The 19,952-nt window shown below is 38.2% G+C and overlaps 3 protein-coding genes and 1 pseudogene across 3 annotated transcripts; all 4 read left to right on the top strand.

The window, feature by feature from the left end:
* The first annotated feature begins 686 nt into the window (after nt 1-686).
* Nucleotides 687-7,497, top strand: LOC111808569. The gene is made up of 10 exons (XM_023694651.1): nt 687-1,196; nt 1,532-1,641; nt 3,106-3,850; nt 3,942-4,086; nt 4,216-4,346; nt 4,456-4,644; nt 4,758-4,985; nt 5,910-6,243; nt 6,340-6,523; nt 6,841-7,497. Exons 1-10 carry the CDS (start codon nt 990-992, stop codon nt 7,316-7,318), a joined length of 2,751 nt encoding a protein of 916 aa, XP_023550419.1. The 5' UTR covers nt 687-989; the 3' UTR covers nt 7,319-7,497.
* A 145-nt stretch (nt 7,498-7,642) lies between these two features.
* On the top strand, nt 7,643-10,778 carry LOC111808579 (alpha-(1,4)-fucosyltransferase-like). The gene is made up of 3 exons (XM_023694666.1): nt 7,643-8,245; nt 9,764-9,937; nt 10,033-10,778. Exons 1-3 carry the CDS (start codon nt 7,760-7,762, stop codon nt 10,591-10,593), a joined length of 1,221 nt encoding a protein of 406 aa, XP_023550434.1. The 5' UTR covers nt 7,643-7,759; the 3' UTR covers nt 10,594-10,778.
* A 2,266-nt stretch (nt 10,779-13,044) lies between these two features.
* On the top strand, nt 13,045-16,104 carry LOC111808570 (G-type lectin S-receptor-like serine/threonine-protein kinase At1g34300). The gene is made up of 2 exons (XM_023694652.1): nt 13,045-13,130; nt 13,212-16,104. Exon 2 carries the CDS (start codon nt 13,345-13,347, stop codon nt 15,892-15,894), a length of 2,550 nt encoding a protein of 849 aa, XP_023550420.1. The 5' UTR covers nt 13,045-13,130; nt 13,212-13,344; the 3' UTR covers nt 15,895-16,104.
* Nucleotides 16,105-17,398: 1,294 nt separating this feature from the next.
* Nucleotides 17,399-19,500, top strand: LOC111809446 (annotated as a pseudogene).
* The last annotated feature ends 452 nt before the right edge of the window (nt 19,501-19,952 follow it).

The raw sequence follows: 19,952 nt of genomic DNA, 5'->3' as shown, positions 1-19,952 counted from the left end.
CGTTTAAATCGCAGCCCACTAATCGGCCCAATGGGCCTTCCGAACTAAAGTTATTGTAAAACTATAAATTTTTCACAAACTTTCAAATCTTTTAATAATAATTTAAACTAAAAAAAAATCTAAGAAATATCTTTAAAACTTTAAAACAAAATTAAATGTTAATATTTTATTTAAAAAATACTCTTACACTTTAAAAAAATGTTTAAACAAATACGATTAAATGTTAAAAAAAATTATTAATACACATTTAAAAAAAAATTAAAATACTTCTAAACTTTATTAAAAATTACAAAAAGACCTTTAAATTAAAAAAAAAATACAATTATTATTAGTATCACGTTTAAAAATTACAAAATTTCAGATGTAATATTAAAAAGTTTGATGAATTGTTAGATTAATTATTTTAATATGCATATACAAAATATTTATTTTTATTTTTTTTATTTTTTAAATTTTATGATTTTTAAAAATATTTAAATCTATCGATTTGGTATTTTTAAGGGCTAAAATAATAATTTTTTAAAAGTTGAGATCAGAATAAATGTTCTTAAAGATAATTTTTAAAAGAATTAAAATCAAAATGAATTAAGAATTCATTAAAAAAAAATAATAATAAAAAAAAAAAAACCTACGAATTTATTTGTTTGTAAATGAAAATTATTAAAATAAGGAAGGAAAAAAATCCAGCTGTTTCTCGAGTTTTCAAAATTTTTGAACGCCAAAAAGGTCATCGAAGAATCTAGAACAAAATGGCGCGATCCAAATCCATCATTATTCTCCTTTTCAATGCTCAGATGCGCTGAAGAAATTATTTGGATTCCATAGTCCATCAGAAATCATCTCTGCAATTCGACGACGAAATCGAGACCTCGAAATTGAAATCCGCAGCTGAATCTGTGAGATCGGCTTTTATCTTGTGAAGCTTTGATCAAATCGAAGTTTTCGAGTCGGTTAAGTTGGTGAATTCTTGTTCGAACTGTTTCAGTTCAATGGCTGTGGGACTGGAGGAGAAGTCGGAGAGGAAGGGCGGAGTAGCGCTTTATTTTCCTGCAAATGACGATGAGCCTTCGCCGGCATCGTCATCTACTCCTCCCAAACTGCCTCGCAGGCTTAGCCGTCGCCTAATGGAGTCTAAGGCGCCGTCTACTGCGGAAGAGATTGAAGCCAAGCTCCGAAAGGCTGATCTCCGTCGTCAGGTTTCTATCTCGGGCCCTATTGTTCTTATATACGTATTCCGATTGTTTTTCTTTCTTCAGTATGACGTGCCGTACTGGATAAAGATAGTCCAACCTTGATTTGTTTTGAAGGAAGTTATAGAATTTATTTTTGTCGGTTGCCCCAAAATAAAAACCAAGAAATGCTAAGCGACAACCATCGCCGGGTGCCCTTTTCGTTTGAATTACAATAGACTTCGATTTCTTCTGTAGAAAAGTTGTTCCCGACTCGTTCATGAGTCGTTTCAGTTGTTTTCCCTCTTCTGTTTTTTTTCTTTTTTTAAGAATATAAGAACGTTATTTATATGTGCGAGTAGGCCAAGAGACAAAGAGCTGGGTATTCGATGGAGAGACGAAGAACAAGTGATATTGTTCGTGCTAATATGAAAGGGATGTCTAAGCAGGACCCAGCGGCAATTATAGCAAGGTACAAGATCCTTATACTTCTTCATTTTTTGAATTCTGTTCTACCCTGTTTACTATAATTTAAAATTTTCCCATTAAGATGTTTTGGATGTTAGCGTTGTCGTAATTTCGACTGCTTGGTATGATTCGGTCTTTACCTGTGGTATTGAAAGTTTCGACATGGTGATCAAGTAACACAGTTTGATCATTTATGTTATGCATCTTGCGATCAAGATAAGAGTGGCAAAAGGGTAGTTCTACATCTTCTTTGGCGTATTTTAGGCTTTTGCATTTTATTTTTAGTCTGTATTGCTTGAAACCATGCTTTTGCATCGTTTTTGAAGTTATCGAAGGTTGAGAAACCATGCTCGAAAATCCTTGCATTCCTTTCACACCATAGATGCGGGAGAAAGTTCTGTTTATCACCAATCATAATGTCTTTTTTGCATCATGGAAGGGATGTCTCACAAAGACCAAGGCAAGAACACCAAATATTTCATTCGGTAAAACTACAGACCAACCAAAAACTTCCAAAATTGAAAAGCATATGAACAATGGGCAGATGTGAAGGACGCTCTAAGGAAACACACATCACACACCATGAAGGAAAGATGCCATCTCATTTTCCTTAGCAACCGATCAGCTGTATTAATCCCACCAAGATTAAGTTTCCATAAGAAATTTTTTATTTTCTTAGGATAAGAGTCCTTCCAAATCACCGAAAAGAGGTTGCTCAAGTCAGGAACAATATCATGAATTTACTCACTTGAGAGCTTTAATTGTGAATGCTTTGGTGAAATCAAGAGGTCATACCCAAGAGTTAATTCACCAAACTTTACAAGATTGTTGAAAGAAGATGAGATAAACTAAATCATGGGAAGAAGTCCAAGCCTGTGCAACTGTAATACTTGGCTAGTAGACAGTTGAAAAATTCTAGGAAAGGCTGTAGTAGCTACCCCATAATTCAACTAGGAATCATGCCCAGAAAGACGTGAGAGTTCCATTGCCAAAACGTCTTTGCACCTGCAAAGCAACAAGATCTATGGTAGAAGAAATAAACCTCCTATGTGATTTAAATGAACCTCTAAACATTTGTGTTGGCCATATAATTGAAAAATCTGATTGACGCCCATGTTGTTTCTTCTTCTATATCTAAGAACCGATTGAAGGATATACGGGAGAATAAATTCATGTTCCCTTTGTTGGTGGGCAAGTATGCTTAGGGGCTGGAACATCAATTTGAGGCATCAAGAGGAAGAGTAGAAGAAATGGTTTGGCCTTAGGAGGATTTGGAAGAGAAAGGAAGATTTGAAACCTAATGCTATGCAGTGTAATTGTGACTATTTCTATTGTTGTCAAGGATACTGGTTCAGTTTTAGCTTGACTCTGTATCTATGCTTTGCCTGCTTACTTTCCCTTCAGTTATCATTCATCTCTTTTTCCTGTGAAATATTATGAATTATAATGCAATCTGTCCCATCTTCAGGTGCTGGAGGAGTTTTGTACAAACGAGAAAAACTACTTTTGCTTTGGCAAAAGCTTTTCAAGCATTAGATATTACAAAAGAATCTGTGAAGTCTATGGAATTTGAGCAGCTTGCTTCTAAGATCAATGCAACTGCAACCATACAAACTGTAAAAGCTTTACTTGTTCGCTTAGAGAGTGGATTCTCAATCTTGAGAACAACTTCTGGAAATAAATTAAGCATGGAGAAGGTAGATCACCTTCTCAAGCGTGTTGGATTTCATGGCAGAAGCAGTAATCAAGTAAACAAGACAGGTAGATCACAGACTATTGGCTTCAGGAAAGCTGCAAAGGTTCCCTCTAAATTATCTAGGTACCCTGCCAAAGTAGTGCTTTTTGCTTATATGATATTGGGGCATCCGGAGACAGTTATTATTGGGAAGAGTGAGTTTGAAAATGCATTGCTGGAGTCAGCATCAAATTTTGTTCAGGAATTTGAGTTGTTGATTAAGATTATATTGGAGGGTCCCTTACGAACCATGCATGAGGAGCAATCTTCAACACCATCTTCGATTAGATCCCAATTAGAGATATTTGACAAAAGATGGTGCTCTTACCTTCATCACTTTGTGGTGTGGAAAGACAAGGATGCTATATTTTTCGAGGAGAACATGAAGGGTGTTGCTCGCCAGTTGGAGAGTTTTATGGCACAAACTTCTAAGCTGAGATTGGAAGGTGATAATAGTAATATCGCACATGATACACAGGTAATTCACTTTGGCTATAGTTTCTATAGCATTTTGAGCAACTAAATCCTAGTTGGCTAATGGTTTGTTGGACTCATCTGGTTGATGGTAGGTCAGTGAAGAGCAGAAGATACAGAGAGAAAAGTTACAACAACTTGGCAGTTTAGAAAATTCTTCATCAGTTGCAGGGTCAAGCTCCTTGGAATCCAATTCTGAATATTCTCCAGGGTTCCGACCAGTAGAAAGTTCTAAGCCAGGTCTGCATAGCATATTGGATGCTTTGTTGGTTATTTGTCTGTAATGATGACTAATCTTGCTTAAGATAGATGTTTTAATTCTTTTTCCTATAGTAAAATGACAATTTCCTTCTGTCAAATTTATTGCAGAGCAACCTACAAGCTCCAGTGAAATGCTAGTCACTGAGAATGAGTTGGTTGCAAATGAGATTGTCCATGATTATCACCATTTCCTTACAGTCTCCTCGAATGCTCCAACTGAAGCTGAAAACAGTTTAAAGGTTGGCACTTCTGAATGTTTCGTTCTCTTTTCTGATATGTAAATGACAAATAGCGAAGGAAGCATGCATTTGTGATTCCTGGACTTAGCTATTATACTGACTTACGTAGGAAAAACTGAAAAAGACGATGGAAAAAGCATTTTGGGATGGCATCATGGAGTCTATGGAAGAAGATGAGCCTGATTTCAGTTGGGTTATCAAGGTCCTGAAGGAGGTCAGGGATGAATTGTGTGAGATGTCTCCGCCGTCCTGGAGATCAGAGATTGCTGAGAAAATTGATATTGAAATTGTTTCACAGGTACATCTAATTTGAATATTTATTTAACAATTGGTGGCCACATTAAATGGTAAATGGTAATGGAGTATCGATCTCTCTCACTAATTTGTCCTTCACTTCTTTGGTGGTTGAAGATTCTAAATTCAGGAACCCCGGATGTGGGTTACTTCAAACAACTGCTGGACTTTAGTTTAGTCACACTGCAAAAGCTTTCCGCTCCAGCGAAAGAGAAAGAGATGGAAGCAAGTTACCAGAAGTTAATGGAAGAGCTGGGAGACGTTTCCTGTTTTGGAGAGAACTCAAAGCGTCCATTCGCTCTCTTGATGGTCAAAGGTTTACGCTTCATTCTACATCAGATTCAGGTCCGTTTTTAGTCTAGTATTTCCTACCTCAAATTCTGGGTACAGTTAAATACAATTCCAATTCAAGTATATGCAAGGGATGATAGAAGTAAACCATTTCAAAGGTGTAACACTTCCCCATCCATTTTCGTTTTGAACTTCTTATCACCAGAACCAGTCTGTTCTTGTGAAACCTCCTTAACAGATTGCCAAGTATAGCTCTTTTTTTTAAAAAAAAAGAAAAAAGAAATAGCATGGTATCAGTGTCCGAGTTTCCTTAAAACATGGATTTTGAGTCCTTTATAGGAGATTGAGTAATTGTTATTTTCCTCTTCCACCTATTCTCATGATTAAGTCTTCATCAGTCTCATAATTAAGTCTTCATCATTCTCTCAATTACCTTTGCTGCTGCGCTGGAATGTCCATTCATGGAATTTTACAAATGGGTATGTTTTGCCCATAGTATGCTCCGCAATTAATTCTCAAGCTTCTTTCCTCCTGTCCAACTTCTTACTAAATTCTAAAGCAATGATGTTATGATCATATTATCTTCAGCCAAAAGGCAGGTTATGATATTTTAGGGGTATCATCTTTCTCAGAAGCTAATGAATGAGATGACCCAAGGCCCTAAACTTCACCTATCTAAATGGCATTTGGAGCTTTGATTATATATGCAATGAGATGACAGATATAGCGTAAATAGGAAAAGTGCGCATAGCGGAGTCTCCATTTGGGGAGAGCTGTGTGATCCTTCTTTATCCCATTCTGTGTTTCTTCTGTGTCTCCCTCTAGAACTCCACAGAAAACATATTTTCTTCTCACTTATCGGACGAACAAATGGTTTTACGTTTCTGGTTTTGCTAGTTGGAAATATATATTGTTTGGTTATGCCTGTAAGATACTTTTCCACGTTGATTTTGACTGAACTTCTATATTTGGTAGCAGAATCTAAAAGAAGAAATAGCAAATGCACATTTAAGGATGGTGGAACCGCTCATCAAGAGCCCTGCTGGTTTGGAGTATCTGAAAAGTTCATTTTCTAAGCGATGTGGTTCTCCTGCCGATGCACCTACCTCTTTGCCTCTCACAAGGCAATGGCTTTCATCTGTATGGCGGAACGTGGAGCTGGAGTGGAAAGAACACACTGATTCTGTGGCTTCTGCTATATCAAAAAATGCAGGAGTTCAGCCAGAGAGCCTCCCATCTACCATACGAACCGGAGGAAGTAGTCTGATTCCATCAAAGATCATCAGCCCAACCTCTGGAACAAGTAGCCATGGTAACTCCAGTTGTCATGTTGTATTCGTATTCTTCTTTTCGACTTCGTTTTTATCCAAACTCATCAGATTTAACAATGGAGTTTCAATGTATTCAGGCAAAGAACAACCAGAGTGCAAGGGTGAGAGGCTTGATTTATTAATTAGGCTTGGTCTGCTAAAGTTAGTAAATCAAATAAAGGGGCTCAGCAGTGATACTCTGCCGGAGACTCTTAAGCTTAATCTCGCCAGGCTCAGGACGGTTCAATCTCGACTTCAGAGGATCATCGTCATTTCTACCAGGTTGGTGAAATTTGCAGCTCTTACCTTTAAGCTCTATTTTGGTACTAAATTATCTTCTATTTTAGTTATAGGGTTTAGTCTTTTTGTTTCCTTAAATTAATTATAGTTTATCTTAAAACTTAGTCTATAATAAGTTATTCACTGAAAGTCGAGGCGCTATAACAAAACGTTCGAAAGTTCGAGAAACAGGAAAGCAAAAAGATATAAATCGAAATCTTATTGTATTCCTGTTTTACAAAGTATAGTTTTAGATTATGATAATATTGTGTCATATAATCTATTCTTATATAGTCTTACTTTGGAAATATCATGTCCAGCTTGTTGGTCATGCGTCAAATTCTTCTCAACGAGAGACTGGTCTCCAATCCAAGTGAAGTCGATACTATATTATCGACATGCGCCAAACGCCTTTGCAATCTCTTGGACATTGTCGAAAACGTTGGAATACTGGAGATCGTTGAAGCCCTCGGCATTGTCTTAGTCGATTGTGATTCGGACCCTAAAAGGCTCCAAGCAAGAAAGCAAATCATAGCAAACATGTTGATAAAAAGCTTACAAGAAGGCGACGTAGTATACAATCGAGTTTCACGCAACATTTACCTGGCCATGCGGGGCGTTGTGCTCGGAGGAAGCGGCAGAAAGGGAAGGCAACTAGCGGAGGCATCCCTTTTGCCCATCGGAGCAGGATCTCTCACCGGAAAGGTGGTCGAGGCAGCAGAATCTCTGATTGTTATGGCTGTTGTGTCTGTGATCGTTCATGGAGATTGGTATAGAGAACTGATAAAAAACTGGTGAGATCGTCTCAAATGGTAACAGATTGTGTCTTAAATGTTTGTAAATAAGGTAAATTCATATGTAAATTCTCCACAAATGGGAAGATTTGGTGTGTTTGTTTGAGTTTGACAGTGCAAAAATTTAATGTTTTAGATAATATTTGTGTTTAGATATATAAAAATTTGTTAATTATGTTGAAAGGTTTGATTTTTAATTTTAATTTTTTTTTAAATAAGTAATTAGATTGTGTTAATTTATAAATAAATTGTGAAATTAATGCTTAGTCATAAACACAAAATTAGTCACTAATCACAAAATTAATCACTAATTTAGTGATCTGTCTTGAATTCGTCTTGTAATCGGTGCTGAATAATTTCACTTTTACTCTCTACAACGATTTCCCCCTTTTTCTCTCTCCGAGGAGAGAGAAAATCCACCGGCGACCGCCGTCTCCGTCCAACCATGCTCTTGAAGCCCTTCAACACCGTTGCCGTCGTATTCATGCTCGCTTTCGTGTTCTTCATCCTTTTCTTCACTGGCTTCCTCGAATTTCCGCCGGCATCCACTTCCATCGTACCGGCCGTCGATGATTTGAATCTATCCGTAGCCGAGTTCGCTTTCGATCCTTTCTCCGATTTGATCACCGCCTTTAAGAAATGGGACGCTCAGGTTGGCTGCGATCGATTTCGGGAGAAAATTAGCGGCGGTATGGGAAATGGATCTTCGTCGACTTCGCTACAGCTTGTCGGCGGCGACTCTAATTCGGAATGTGGAGGGCTGAAACTGAATCATGTCTCTGTTTTGGTGAAAGGATGGACATGGATCCCTGATAATTTAGACAATTTGTATTCGTGTTCTTGTGGATTGAGCTGTCTTTGGACTAAATCTTCTGTTCTTGCCGATAAACCTGACGCCTTGTTCTTCGAGACCAGTACGCCTCCGCGTCAGGTAAATTCTCAGCCATAATTTTCCATTATTCCATTCGAATTTTACAATCTGTTTGGATGCCGATTTTTCCAATGATTTTAAGATCATAATCTGGTAGTTTTTGAAGAGATCCAGATCTATCTACATAAATTACATTTTTCTCGATTCTGGATAATTGTTCGTTCTGGTTCATTCAGTTCTTATGATCTGTTTCGATGAAGCCATTGTTAGTTCTAATAGCTTGATCCATGGAGGATATTGAGAAATGCATGATGTTTGGTATTAAATCTCTAAAATGTTCTTGAAGCCATTGTAGATTATGCTTTACTGCTTATTTCTGCTGTTTTCCGTCAAGGGGCTGGGCTGTTACAAATTCTGTACCTTATTTGGGGACTGTTTTTTTCGATCTATGGATATTACTTGTTGAGGGAAGAAAATTGGTTGAATTCATAGGCTGTTGAATGGATCCCCTAGAATCCGGAATCCCAGATTTTTGTAAACTAGACGTGAGATTCCACGTCGGTTGGAGAGGGGAACAAATTATTCCTCATAAGGGTGTGGAAACCTCTGCCTAGCAAATGCATTTTAAACCGTGAATGAGCTAAAACGATTAGTATCTGCTAGCGGTGAGTTTGGGATGTTACAAATGATATCAGAGCTAGGTTTCGGGCAGTGTGCCAGTGAGTGGGGGTGGATTGTGAGATCCCACCTTGGTTAGAGAGGGAAATGAAATATTTCTTTTAAGGATGTGAAAACCTCTCCCTAGACGCGTTTTAAAACCGTGAGGCTGACATCAATAGGTAGTGAGTCAAAGCAATCAATACCTGCTAGCGGTGGGCTTGGGCTGTTACAAATGGTATCAGAGCCAGGTTTCAAACAATGTGTCAACAAGGACGCTGGCGCCCAAGGGGGGTAAATTGTAAGATTCCACATTTGTTGGAGGGGGAACGAAACATTCCTTATAAGGGTGTGAAAATCTCTCCCTAATAGACGCGTTTTAAGATCGCGAGGCTGACGGCTATACGTAATGGGCCAAAACGAACAATATCTGCTTGCCGTGGGTTTTGGATGTGACAAATGGTATCAGAGCCAGGTTTTAGGCAGTGTGCTAGCAGCAAGCAAGGACGTTGGCCCCCAAGGGGGTGGATTTTGAGATCCGATATTGGTTGCAAAGGGGAACGAAGCATTCTTTATAAGGTGTGAGATTTTTTTTTTGTGTTTTAATACCGTGAGGCTGACAGTGATACGTGATAGGCCAAAACGGACAATATCTGCTAGCGTTGGGCTTGCGCTGTTTCGGTGATATTGGTCCTCTGTTTGTTTTTTTTAAAAAATATGAATGAATGTGCTTTCATTATGTTAATTTGATTGCGATATCTTAATCTCTGCCCACGGTACAAGTTAGTATGATATACCTTTTCGACTTCCCTATCTTACACATGACAATACGCTGGGTAATAATTCCTTGGTTATTGTTATCGATATTGTTATGATCGTGTTGTTCCGATTTTGTTCACTGTTCTCCTTAATGTTCGTTAGAGGCGCAGGGGTGATCCTCTCCGTATTTATATGGATCTCGAGGCTGGTCGGAAGCGCTCAGGTTTTGAGGATCTATTCGTTAGTTATCATGCGGAAGACGATGTTCAGTCAACCTATGCAGGAGCACTCTTTCACAATGGTCGAAACTATCACGTATCTTCTTCTAAAAACAATGTGAGTTTTTTGGTTCTGATTTTCGTCTTTGCAACTCCACCCGATCTGTTCGTTCTATAAGGATCGTGATACTAATGATATTGAAATTTTCTTAGGATACGCTCGTTTATTGGTCGTCGTCTCGTTGTCTTCCCCAACGAAACCAGCTTGCTAGGAAGCTTCTAAGCTTGCTGCCTCACCATTCATTTGGCAAGTGCTTGAACAATGTAGGCGGGCTTGACATGGCCCTTGATATGTACCCTGAATGTGCAAACGATGCCAGTGTCACCCCAAAATGGTGGGATCACTTGCATTGTGCAATGTCTCATTACAAATTCGTTCTAGCAATCGAAAACACGATGACCGAGAGTTACGTAACGGAGAAGCTATTTTATGCGCTAGACTCCGGTTCGGTTCCGATCTATTTTGGTGCTCCAAATGTCTGGGACTTTGTCCCTCCACATTCCATAATTGATGGGTCTAAATTCAGCTCGTTGGAAGAGTTAGCTTCTTATGTTAAACGACTTGCTGATGATCCGGTAGCTTATGCTGAATACCATGCTTGGAGACGATGCCGTGCGTTGGGCAACTATAGGAGGACCCGAGCTGCAAGCCTCGACACGCTGCCGTGCCGGGTATGTAATGCCGTGAGCAGAAGGGGTGGTAGAAATGGATGAGCTTATCTAGTTTTTTTTGGCTGCCATTGTTCCTCTGTTGTTTTTCACTGTGATGGGGTTTGTTTTTGTTGTCACCGGTAGACAGGGGAATGGGTTTGGTGTAAGGAAATGAATGTAGGTAGAAAGATCATAAATAATCAGAGAAAAATATATTTTATTTATTATAATTACTCGGTCATATGTTATATTTGTGAGATCGATCGGAGACGGGAACAAAACATTCATTTTAAGGGTGTAGAAATCTCTCTCTCGTAGACACGTCATAAAATCTTGAGGTTGACATGTAACGGGCAAAAACGGACAATATTTGCAAACGGTAGGTTTGTGCTGTTATAGTGCTGTCAGAAGCAGACATCGGTAGACATCGGTACACTTTCTCTTTGATAGACACGTCATAAAATCGTGAGGTTCACAGTGATATGTAACGGGCAAAAACGGACACTATCTGCAAACGGTAGGTTTGTGCTGTTATAGTGGGATCAGAAGTAGACGATAAGTAACGGGCCAAAACAGACAATATCTATTGGCGGTGAGTTTGGGATGTTACAATATTACTCTTCAGAAAATTTTTATATCTGTTTCCGTATATTCTCTTGAAGGAAGGGTACATGAATGAACCGAGACCACATTCGAATAAGAGCGATTCTAAAGATATGACGGGAAAAGGTCGGGTTCTACGAGGAACCTAAATTTCAAATTCAAGTCCGTTATTTAGTTAATTAAATACAACCAATTTTAGTCCTTAGGCAGTTACATTATTCATTTTTTTTTTTTTCTAATGGTATATTTTTAATTTAATTTGATTTAAATATTATTCTAAACTCTTTAAATAAAGTTGAAGGGCATTAATGTCATAAATAATTTTTTTTTTTAATTTAATTTGATTTAAATATTATTCTAAACTCTTTAAATAAAGCTGAAGGGCATTAATGTCATAAATAAAATATATAGTAGTTTGGAAAGTGAGATACTTAATATTTATATATATTTTTTTAATTATTTAATAAATGAAATGATTGGGATTCAGTTGAAATTTTGGCAAATTGAAAATTTTCATGGGTTGGTATTATTTTGGTCGAGTCAACCCGACCAATTAAAAAATAGGGTTACAATCCAACCCGAGCCAACCCTACCTTTCTATTAATATTAAAACGAATATTAAAAATATTTTACGCTTATTACTTAATGTTTAATATTTGAGTTTTACTCAAATTTAGTTATTAATATAACATGTATAGAATATAAATAAGATTTTTAAATAATAATAATTTAAAAAAAACTAACAACCCGACCCAATCAAGATTAGGTTGTGAACTGATTACTCGAGTCACCAACCCAATCTTTAAGTTCAATTATAAATTTATTAAACTTCGGTATTTGTATTTGTTTTATCTTTCAATTTCTCTAACAAATCACTAAATTTTATTTTATTTTTTATAAATAAATTTCCGATCATTTCGTTTAAAAAAATTAATTGATATAATAGATATAATTTTAAATTTTATGTTTAATAAATCATAAATTTCAAGACAAAATTTATAATTTTAAAAATTTAAAGAGGGTAAAAGTTAAAAAATTAAAAGATTAAATTTATAATTTAATTTAAAAGGATTTCTCTTTTATTTTAATATATAATAAGAAAATAACAAGGGATGAGCGTGAAAAGGACGGAGAACCGGTTCGAACTTGTAACCCCGCAGATTGGGGCAAAGAAATTATATGAATTTCCAATTTTGACCCGGGAAAATTGACGAATAAAAAGGGTAATTTCAAATTTTAACCCAACAAAATTGAGATTTTGGAGAAAAGGCCCTTTTCAAACAATAATTTGTTTTTGGACCTTATGATCAAGTTTGGATATTAAATTACTTATATACCCCGAATGCATTAATTATATTTGTATTTAATTTTCACCAACCTTTTTTACTAACCTCTTTATTAACCTTTAATTTTCATATTTTAACCAATAAATATATATATATATATATATATTAGTCGAACCTTATGATATAGGATGTTGACTGTGCGTGTGCATGCAGAGGGCAACATACACACGTAAATTATGCATTTAACCTCATTTTTATCGTTTCATCAAATTTTTCGTTAATGATTGATGAGGACTGACATGACAATTATTTATTTTATTAAAATATGTTTTTATTTTTTAATTTTAATGCAAAAATATTATTTTTCATTGTTTGAGATTTATTTTAGATGTTTTTATTTATTGAGCCTAATAAATATTTTTAATAAAAATAGGAAATAATGGAGAAAAATATTTTTAATAAAAATAAAGCTCTCTCCGTGATTAACTGAAAAGTTGACGGAACGACCAGTTGGGGGTAAAAGTGTAAATTTGCGTTTGTCTTTTCACGTGGAAAGAAAAATTCTAAGGGCAAAAAAATAAAAAATAGAAAAAAATGTTTTTGAAATGGATTTTCACTCAAAAGTCAAAAACGTTTGGAGGATATTTTTGAAAAATTACTGGAGAAGAAAAGATGAGTGGACGAAGAACGAGCAGTCCAATGAATTTTAAGGTAAGAATTCTTCTTCCACTTCCATTTTCTAATCTTCTGCTTCCAGATGATTGCGATTTTTCTTCGCCAATTTATATACAGAATCAGATTTTGATTGAAGTAGCAAATTCTTCCAAGGGATTTCCGAGCTTTTCGTCTCGATTTTCTCGGATTTTGTTAATTTGGAACTCCGACTCTGTTGTTCTTTCTGTTCTTGAAGCGAGATTGAAGAGAAATGGACCTCCGTAGCCATTTGTTTCGTTACTGTATTGCTTTGGTTCTTTGTTTTTCAGTATCTTTGTCGGTCGCCGCCATATCTCTAGGTTCGTCTTTGAGAGCTTCGAATCCCAATCAGACGTGGGATTCGGCTAATGGAGATTTCTCTTTGAGGTTTCATCCGGCGGATTCCTCCGGTTCTTCTTTTATCGCCGGCATAGTCTTTACTGGTGGCGTTCCTACTATCTGGTCCGCTGGCGGCGGTGCTACGCTGGATGCTTCTGGTGCTCTTCACTTTCAATCCGACGGTAACCTTCGTCTCGTCGATGGCTCTGGTGCTGTCGTTTGGGAATCTAACACCACCGGCCGTGGAGTCTCCTCCGCTGTGCTCGAGGACTCCGGCAACCTCATCCTTCGAAATAGTAGTTCCCAGGCCGTCTGGTCTTCGTTCGATCACCCGACGGACACGATTGTTCCATCGCAGAATTTCACAGTGGGCATGGTCCTGCGATCTGGTCAGTATTCTTTAAACCTACTTAACATTGGGAATATAACTCTGACTTGGAATGGAGATGGACCGAATGGTGATGTAGTTTATTGGAATCATGGATTAAATACGTCGATCAATGGCTCCTTGAATTCTCCTAGTTTACGATTAGATCCTATTGGAATGTTGGCTGTTTATGATACCAGAATACCTGCTGGATCATTTGTAGCTTATAGCAACGATTACGCAGATAATGGTGGCGGTGCTACTTTTAGGTTTCTGAGGTTGAAAGATGATGGAAATTTAGAGATTCATAGCGTTGTTAGAGGCAGTGGGTCTGAATCCGTGGGATGGAAAGCTGTTCCAGATAAGTGTCAAATATTTGGGTTCTGTGGGGAACTTAGTATTTGTAGCTATAATGATACAAGTCCGATCTGTAGTTGCCCATCTGCAAACTTTGAGCCAGTTGATCACCACGATTGGAAGAAAGGGTGTAAGGCGAAATTGGATATCAGAAACTGTTCCAGCGGCATCACGATGTTGGAGTTGAAGAACACAAAGCTATTAACATATCCAAAGAACTTAGAGGTCTACTCCATGCAGATATCAGGGTGTCAATCAAATTGTCGACAGAGTTCTGCTTGTGATGCTTCCACTGCGCCATCAGATGGGAATGGATTTTGTTATTACATACCGTCGGGCTTCATTAGGGGATATCAGAGTGCTGCGTTGCCAAGCAGTTCATTTCTCAAGGTCTGTGGAGAAGTGCTTGAAAGCCAATTGGAATCTTCTGATGTTTCAAGGCCGGGTGGTATGAATTTGAAGGCTTGGGTCTTGGTGGTTGTGGTTTTGGTCACCCTTTTTGCCATAATTGTTTGTGAGGCTGGTTTATGGTGGTGGTGTTGCAGGAACAGCCCCAAGTTTGGAGCGATGTCCAGCCAATACACCCTTCTTGAGTATGCTTCTGGTGCTCCTGTTCAATTCTCATTTAAAGAACTCCATCGTGTGACCAATGGATTCAAGGAAAAGCTTGGGGCTGGTGGATTTGGAGCTGTTTATAAAGGCGTTCTTACTAATAAGACGGTCGTCGCAGTGAAGCAACTCGAGGGAATCGAGCAGGGAGAGAAGCAATTTAGGATGGAGGTAGCAACTATAAGTAGCACACACCATTTGAATCTCGTGAGATTGGTCGGTTTTTGCTCGGAAGGACGGCATAGGCTGTTAGTATATGAGCTCATGAAGAATGGTTCTCTTGATAGCTTGCTTTTCAAGGGAGAAGAAGGACAATCTGGGAAGTTCCTCAGCTGGGAAGATCGGTTCAAAATTGCTGCTGGCACTGCCAAGGGGATCACATACCTTCATGAGGAGTGCCGTGATTGCATCATTCATTGCGATATAAAGCCAGAAAACATTCTCTTAGATGAGAATTTAAACGCTAAAGTCTCAGATTTTGGCCTGGCAAAGCTCATTAACATGAAAGATCACCGATATCGAACCTTGACTAGCGTAAGAGGAACACGAGGCTATTTGGCACCCGAATGGCTCGCAAATCTGCCACTGACTTCAAAATCTGATGTTTTCAGCTATGGTATGGTTCTTTTAGAGATCGTAAGCGGACGAAGGAACTTCGACGTTACTGCCGAAACAAATCACAAGAGGTTCTCTTTGTGGGCTTATGAAGAGTTTGAAAAGGGGAATCTCAGAGAAATTGTTGACAAAAGGCTGGTGGATCAAGAGATTGATATGGAGCAAGTGAGCAGGGTGGTTCAGGTGAGCTTTTGGTGCATCCAGGAGCAACCATCTCAGAGGCCAACAATGGGAAAAGTGGTTCAGATGATCGAAGGCGTCATCGACATCGAGAGGCCTCCTGCACCAAAGGTAACATCCATGGTTTCTGCAAGTGGAACCAGCACGTATATCAGCAGCAATATAAGCAATTTCTCGACCGCTGAAACACCCGCTACACCGGCCTCATTTTCGTCGTCGCTTGCTGCAGCAGACTTGACTCCTGGTGGCAGCATTTGTGAGAAAACAAGTTCATCTCTTCTGCACTCAAGGTACGACACTCCAACTAGCCTCTAGCTTTTCAGTTCTTACACTGATCTTTGTGCAAAAATTGCTCAAATCTTTGCTACAAAGGTTTACAGTTCCAAGTCATGTTGTTGTTGTAATAACCAAGTGTTCCATATAAACTATGACAAAATCTTGTAAATCATTGTTCAGTTTTGTTTTGGTGCTGAGGGTGCAAGCCCACCAAAGTTAATAGTAACTCCAAACTGTATAATTCTTCAATCTTTCTATGTTCTTTATTGTTTTCTCTTAGAGAAGCTTCCTAGAAACAAGACCCATAAGCGTTGATATTATATGAGCTCAAACTGCTTTCTCTCGAGTGACTTATGCAGTGGTTGGACGGCAGAAAGCTCGCTAAGCTTCGCTTCTCTCTCTCTCTTTTCTTTTTCAATGAAGTGGAAAGTCTTAACTTAGTAGTCGATATTCTATAAGCGACTTGTTGAGTAGGGGTGTACATTCAACCCGACAACTCGGACCAACCCAACCCGAACTATAAGGGTTGGGTTGGGTTGGATTAGCATTTCGAGTAGGGTTGGGTTCATTTTTCTGAACCCGAACTAAATCGGTTCGGTTTCGGGTTCATGGGCAAAACGCTCGGGTTGACCCGAGCCAAATAAAATATATAGAAGTATTATGAAGATTCTTTCATATTAATGGGTTTGCGAGAGTGGTACTGAGGTTAACATTTACGCCCGAGTTCTACCTATTCCTTTCATGATAAAATAATTTTGTATTTTTTAGAACTTTTAATATATTTTATTTAAGATTGTATCCGAATTAATTATAGATGGTGGATAAATAAAACTTAAAAAAAAAAAAAAAAATTTGAAAACCCAACCCGAAAATTTTGGGTTGGGTTACCAATCCAACCAACCCGAACTTTTGAGTTGGGTCAAAAAAATCCCCCAACCCGACCCAACCCGGACCATGTACACCCCTATTGTTGAGTCTACGAAGTTTTGCTTCTTGTATTCGGCTTGTGATGCCTCAACTCGAGTATAGTTTATCTAGTCAAGACATTGATCACTTTTGTTTCAAAATCGCCCTTATGAGCATAGCTTTACTATAATTGACATATATTTCTACTTTAAGGTCGAGAGTACAAATTACAAATTTAGTTTTGAATTTTGAGGTCGGTATCTATTCGGTTTTTAAACTTTCAAAATTATAAATTTCATCCGTAATTTTAAATTAAATGATTATTGATTATTATGTTTGTACCTATTTATTAATATTAGTTAATCATTATTGAATATTTTGTAGTAATTAAATTGAATAATTTAATTATCAACAATACATTTAAATAAACTTTAATGTAAAAATATTATTTATTTTTGTTTAATTAATAGATTAAATAATAATAATTTTTATTTATGATTACGTCCATTTGTTTTCTTGCATTTATTTATTTAAAATGTTCACGATGCACATATTAGATTAAAAATATAATTCAAAATTAATTGAAAGTGTGAATCAGACACATTTTACTTCGTCAACGTGAGGTTAACGGTGAGGGTAAGAGGGACAACATCAAGAACAAAGGAAAAATGGGGGAAGAAAATGAATCAAATTCGAACCCTCAAATTGGGGCAGAAAAATATCGTAGTCCTGTTCGGTTGAAATGGAGAAGGGGACTCGTTTTCTTCAAACTGGATAGGCTTGATTGACGGATTCATGTTTGGACGAAACAACAATCCAATGAATGCCATGGTAATTCATCTCTCATTTTCATCGTCCACTTTTCTGCTTTCAGTAGACTCTGATTTTTCTTCTGCAATTTATGTGAACTATCCTGTTTTTTCTGTGATGCGAAACCATCGCACTTTGATCGGAGAAGCAAAATCTTCCGAGAGTTTTCCGATCTTCTCGGATTCCGCTACTCAGAAACTTCTCCGAAATGAACACCAATCCAATGAATGCCATGGTAAATCATCTCTCATTTTCATCGTCTACTTTTCTGCTTTCGGTAGACTGTGATTTTTCTTTTGCAATTTATGTGAACTATCCTGTTTTTTCTGTGATGCGAAACCATCGCACTTCGATCGGAGAAGCAAAATCTTCCGAGAGTTTTCCGATCTTCTCGGATTCCGCTACTCAGAAACTTCTCCGAAATGAACACCAATCCAATGAATGCCATGGTAAATCATCTCTCATTTTCATCGTCTACTTTTCTGCTTTCGGTAGACTGTGATTTTTCTTTTGCAATTTATGTGAACTATCCTGTTTTTTCTGTGATGCGAAACCATCGCACTTCGATCGGAGAAGCAAAATCTTCCGAGAGTTTTCGGATCTTCTCGGATTACGCTTCTCAGAAACTTCTCCGAAATGAACCTCCGTAGCCGTTTGTTTTGTTGTTGCATTTCTTTGCTTCTTGCATTTCTAGCTTCTATGTCGGTAGCCGCCATATCTCTAGGTTCATCTTTGAAAGCTTCCGATCCCGACCAGGCGTGGAACTCGCCTGGCGCCATTTTCTCTCTTTGTTTCCTTCCATCGGATTTATCCAGTTCTTCTTCTTCTTATATCGCCGGCATTTTCTCTCGAGTAAAGTTTTTGTCATCTGGTCCGCTGGCGGCGGTGCTCCGGTGGATGCTTCAGGTGCTCTTCACTTTCAATTCAACGGCAACCTTCGCCTCGTCAATGGCTCCGGTGCCGTCGTTTGGAAATCTAACACCGCTGGCCGTGGCGTCTCCTCCGCTGTACTCGAGGACTCCGGCAATCTTGTACTTCTAAATAGTAAATTCGTTCCCGTTTGGTCTTCCTTCGACAATCCCACTGACACGATTGTTCCATTGCAGAATTTCACAGTGAATATAGTCTTGCGATCTGGCCAGTATTCTTTTAAACTACTTGATACTGGAAATCTTAACTCTTATTTGGAACGATGATGTAATTTATTGGAATCAAGGCTTGACTACGCCAATCAGTGGCACTCTGGATTCGCCTATTTTACAATTAAATCCTACCCGGAAGTTGGCTATTTTTGATACCAGCATACCACTGCGAGCAGGATCGCTGGTTGCTTATAGCAACGATTATGCAGATAAGCCTTTCCCAGTTGATAATTTTTGGTTTCTGAGGATGAAAAATGATGGAAGTTTAGGAATTTATAGCGTCCCTAGAGGCAGTGAGACTGAAACAATGGAATGGGACGCTGTTCCAGATAAGTGTCAGATATTTGGGTTTTGTGGAGAACTCAGTATCTGTAGTTATAACGAAACCAGTCCACACTGGCTGCCCATCTGCAAATTTTGAGGGAATTGATCCAAATAATTTGAAGAAAGGGTGTAAGAAGAATACAATGGTCTAATACCAAGCCATGGCCATGGCCATGAGAGCTTATGCTAACGTATCCAAAGAATACATGGTTACACCATGCAGATAGCAGGGTGTCGATCGAATTGTTGGCAAAGATCTCCCTGTGTTGCCTCCACTGCACCATCAGATGGAAGTGCGTTTTGTTATTAGGTACATCAGGTTTTATTAGGGGATATGATAGTGCTATGTTGAGGATGGTTGGGAGTGAGCTCCATGTTGACTAATTAAGAGATAATCATGGGTTTACAAGTAAGAAATACATCTCCATTGGAACGAGGCTTTTGGGGAAACCAAAAACAAAGTCACGAGAGCTTATGCTTACAATGGACCATATCATATCATTGTAGAGGGTCGTGGTTGTTGAGAATTGTTGGGAAAGTAGTCCCACATCGGCTCATTAAGGGGTTGATCATGGATTTATAAGGAATACATCTCCATTGGTATGAGACATTTTGGGGAAACCAAAAGTAAAGCCATGAGAGCTCATGCTCAAAGTGAACTATATCATACCATTGTGGAGGGTCGTGGATGTTGAGAATTGTTGGGAGAGGAGTCCCGCCTGTGGTTTATAAGTTAGGAATACATCTCCATTGGTATGAGATCTTATGAAGAAAGCAAAAGCAAAGCCATGAGAGCTTATACTCAAAGTGGACAATATCATATCATTGTGGAGGGTCGTGGTTTCCAACCTACTACACTGCTAATTACAGCATATCTAATTGCAACAGCAGTCTGCGGTTCCAAGGCAGAGTGAA

This window comes from Cucurbita pepo, chromosome LG13, assembly GCF_002806865.2.
Source record: "Cucurbita pepo subsp. pepo cultivar mu-cu-16 chromosome LG13, ASM280686v2, whole genome shotgun sequence".
Lineage (NCBI taxonomy): Eukaryota > Viridiplantae > Streptophyta > Magnoliopsida > Cucurbitales > Cucurbitaceae > Cucurbita > Cucurbita pepo.
Note: the sequence above shows the minus strand (reverse complement) of the source record. Positions and strands in the feature narration are given on the sequence as shown.

What these genes read in the sequence shown, in the direction of transcription:
- LOC111808569 (XM_023694651.1), top strand. Translation starts at nt 990, where the DNA reads ATGGCTGTGGGACTGGAGGAGAAGTCGGAGAGGAAGGGCGGAGTAGCG. An exon ending in AGTAGAAAGTTCTAAGCCAG is followed by an intron (nt 4,087 to 4,215) that starts GTCTGCATAGCA and finishes AATTTATTGCAG; the next exon opens with AGCAACCTACAAGCTCCAGT. An exon ending in CTCTGGAACAAGTAGCCATG is followed by an intron (nt 6,244 to 6,339) that starts GTAACTCCAGTT and finishes CAATGTATTCAG; the next exon opens with GCAAAGAACAACCAGAGTGC.
- LOC111808579 (XM_023694666.1), top strand. Translation starts at nt 7,760, where the DNA reads ATGCTCTTGAAGCCCTTCAACACCGTTGCCGTCGTATTCATGCTCGCT. An exon ending in CCAGTACGCCTCCGCGTCAG is followed by an intron (nt 8,246 to 9,763) that starts GTAAATTCTCAG and finishes AATGTTCGTTAG; the next exon opens with AGGCGCAGGGGTGATCCTCT. An exon ending in TATCTTCTTCTAAAAACAAT is followed by an intron (nt 9,938 to 10,032) that starts GTGAGTTTTTTG and finishes AAATTTTCTTAG; the next exon opens with GATACGCTCGTTTATTGGTC.
- LOC111808570 (XM_023694652.1), top strand. Translation starts at nt 13,345, where the DNA reads ATGGACCTCCGTAGCCATTTGTTTCGTTACTGTATTGCTTTGGTTCTT.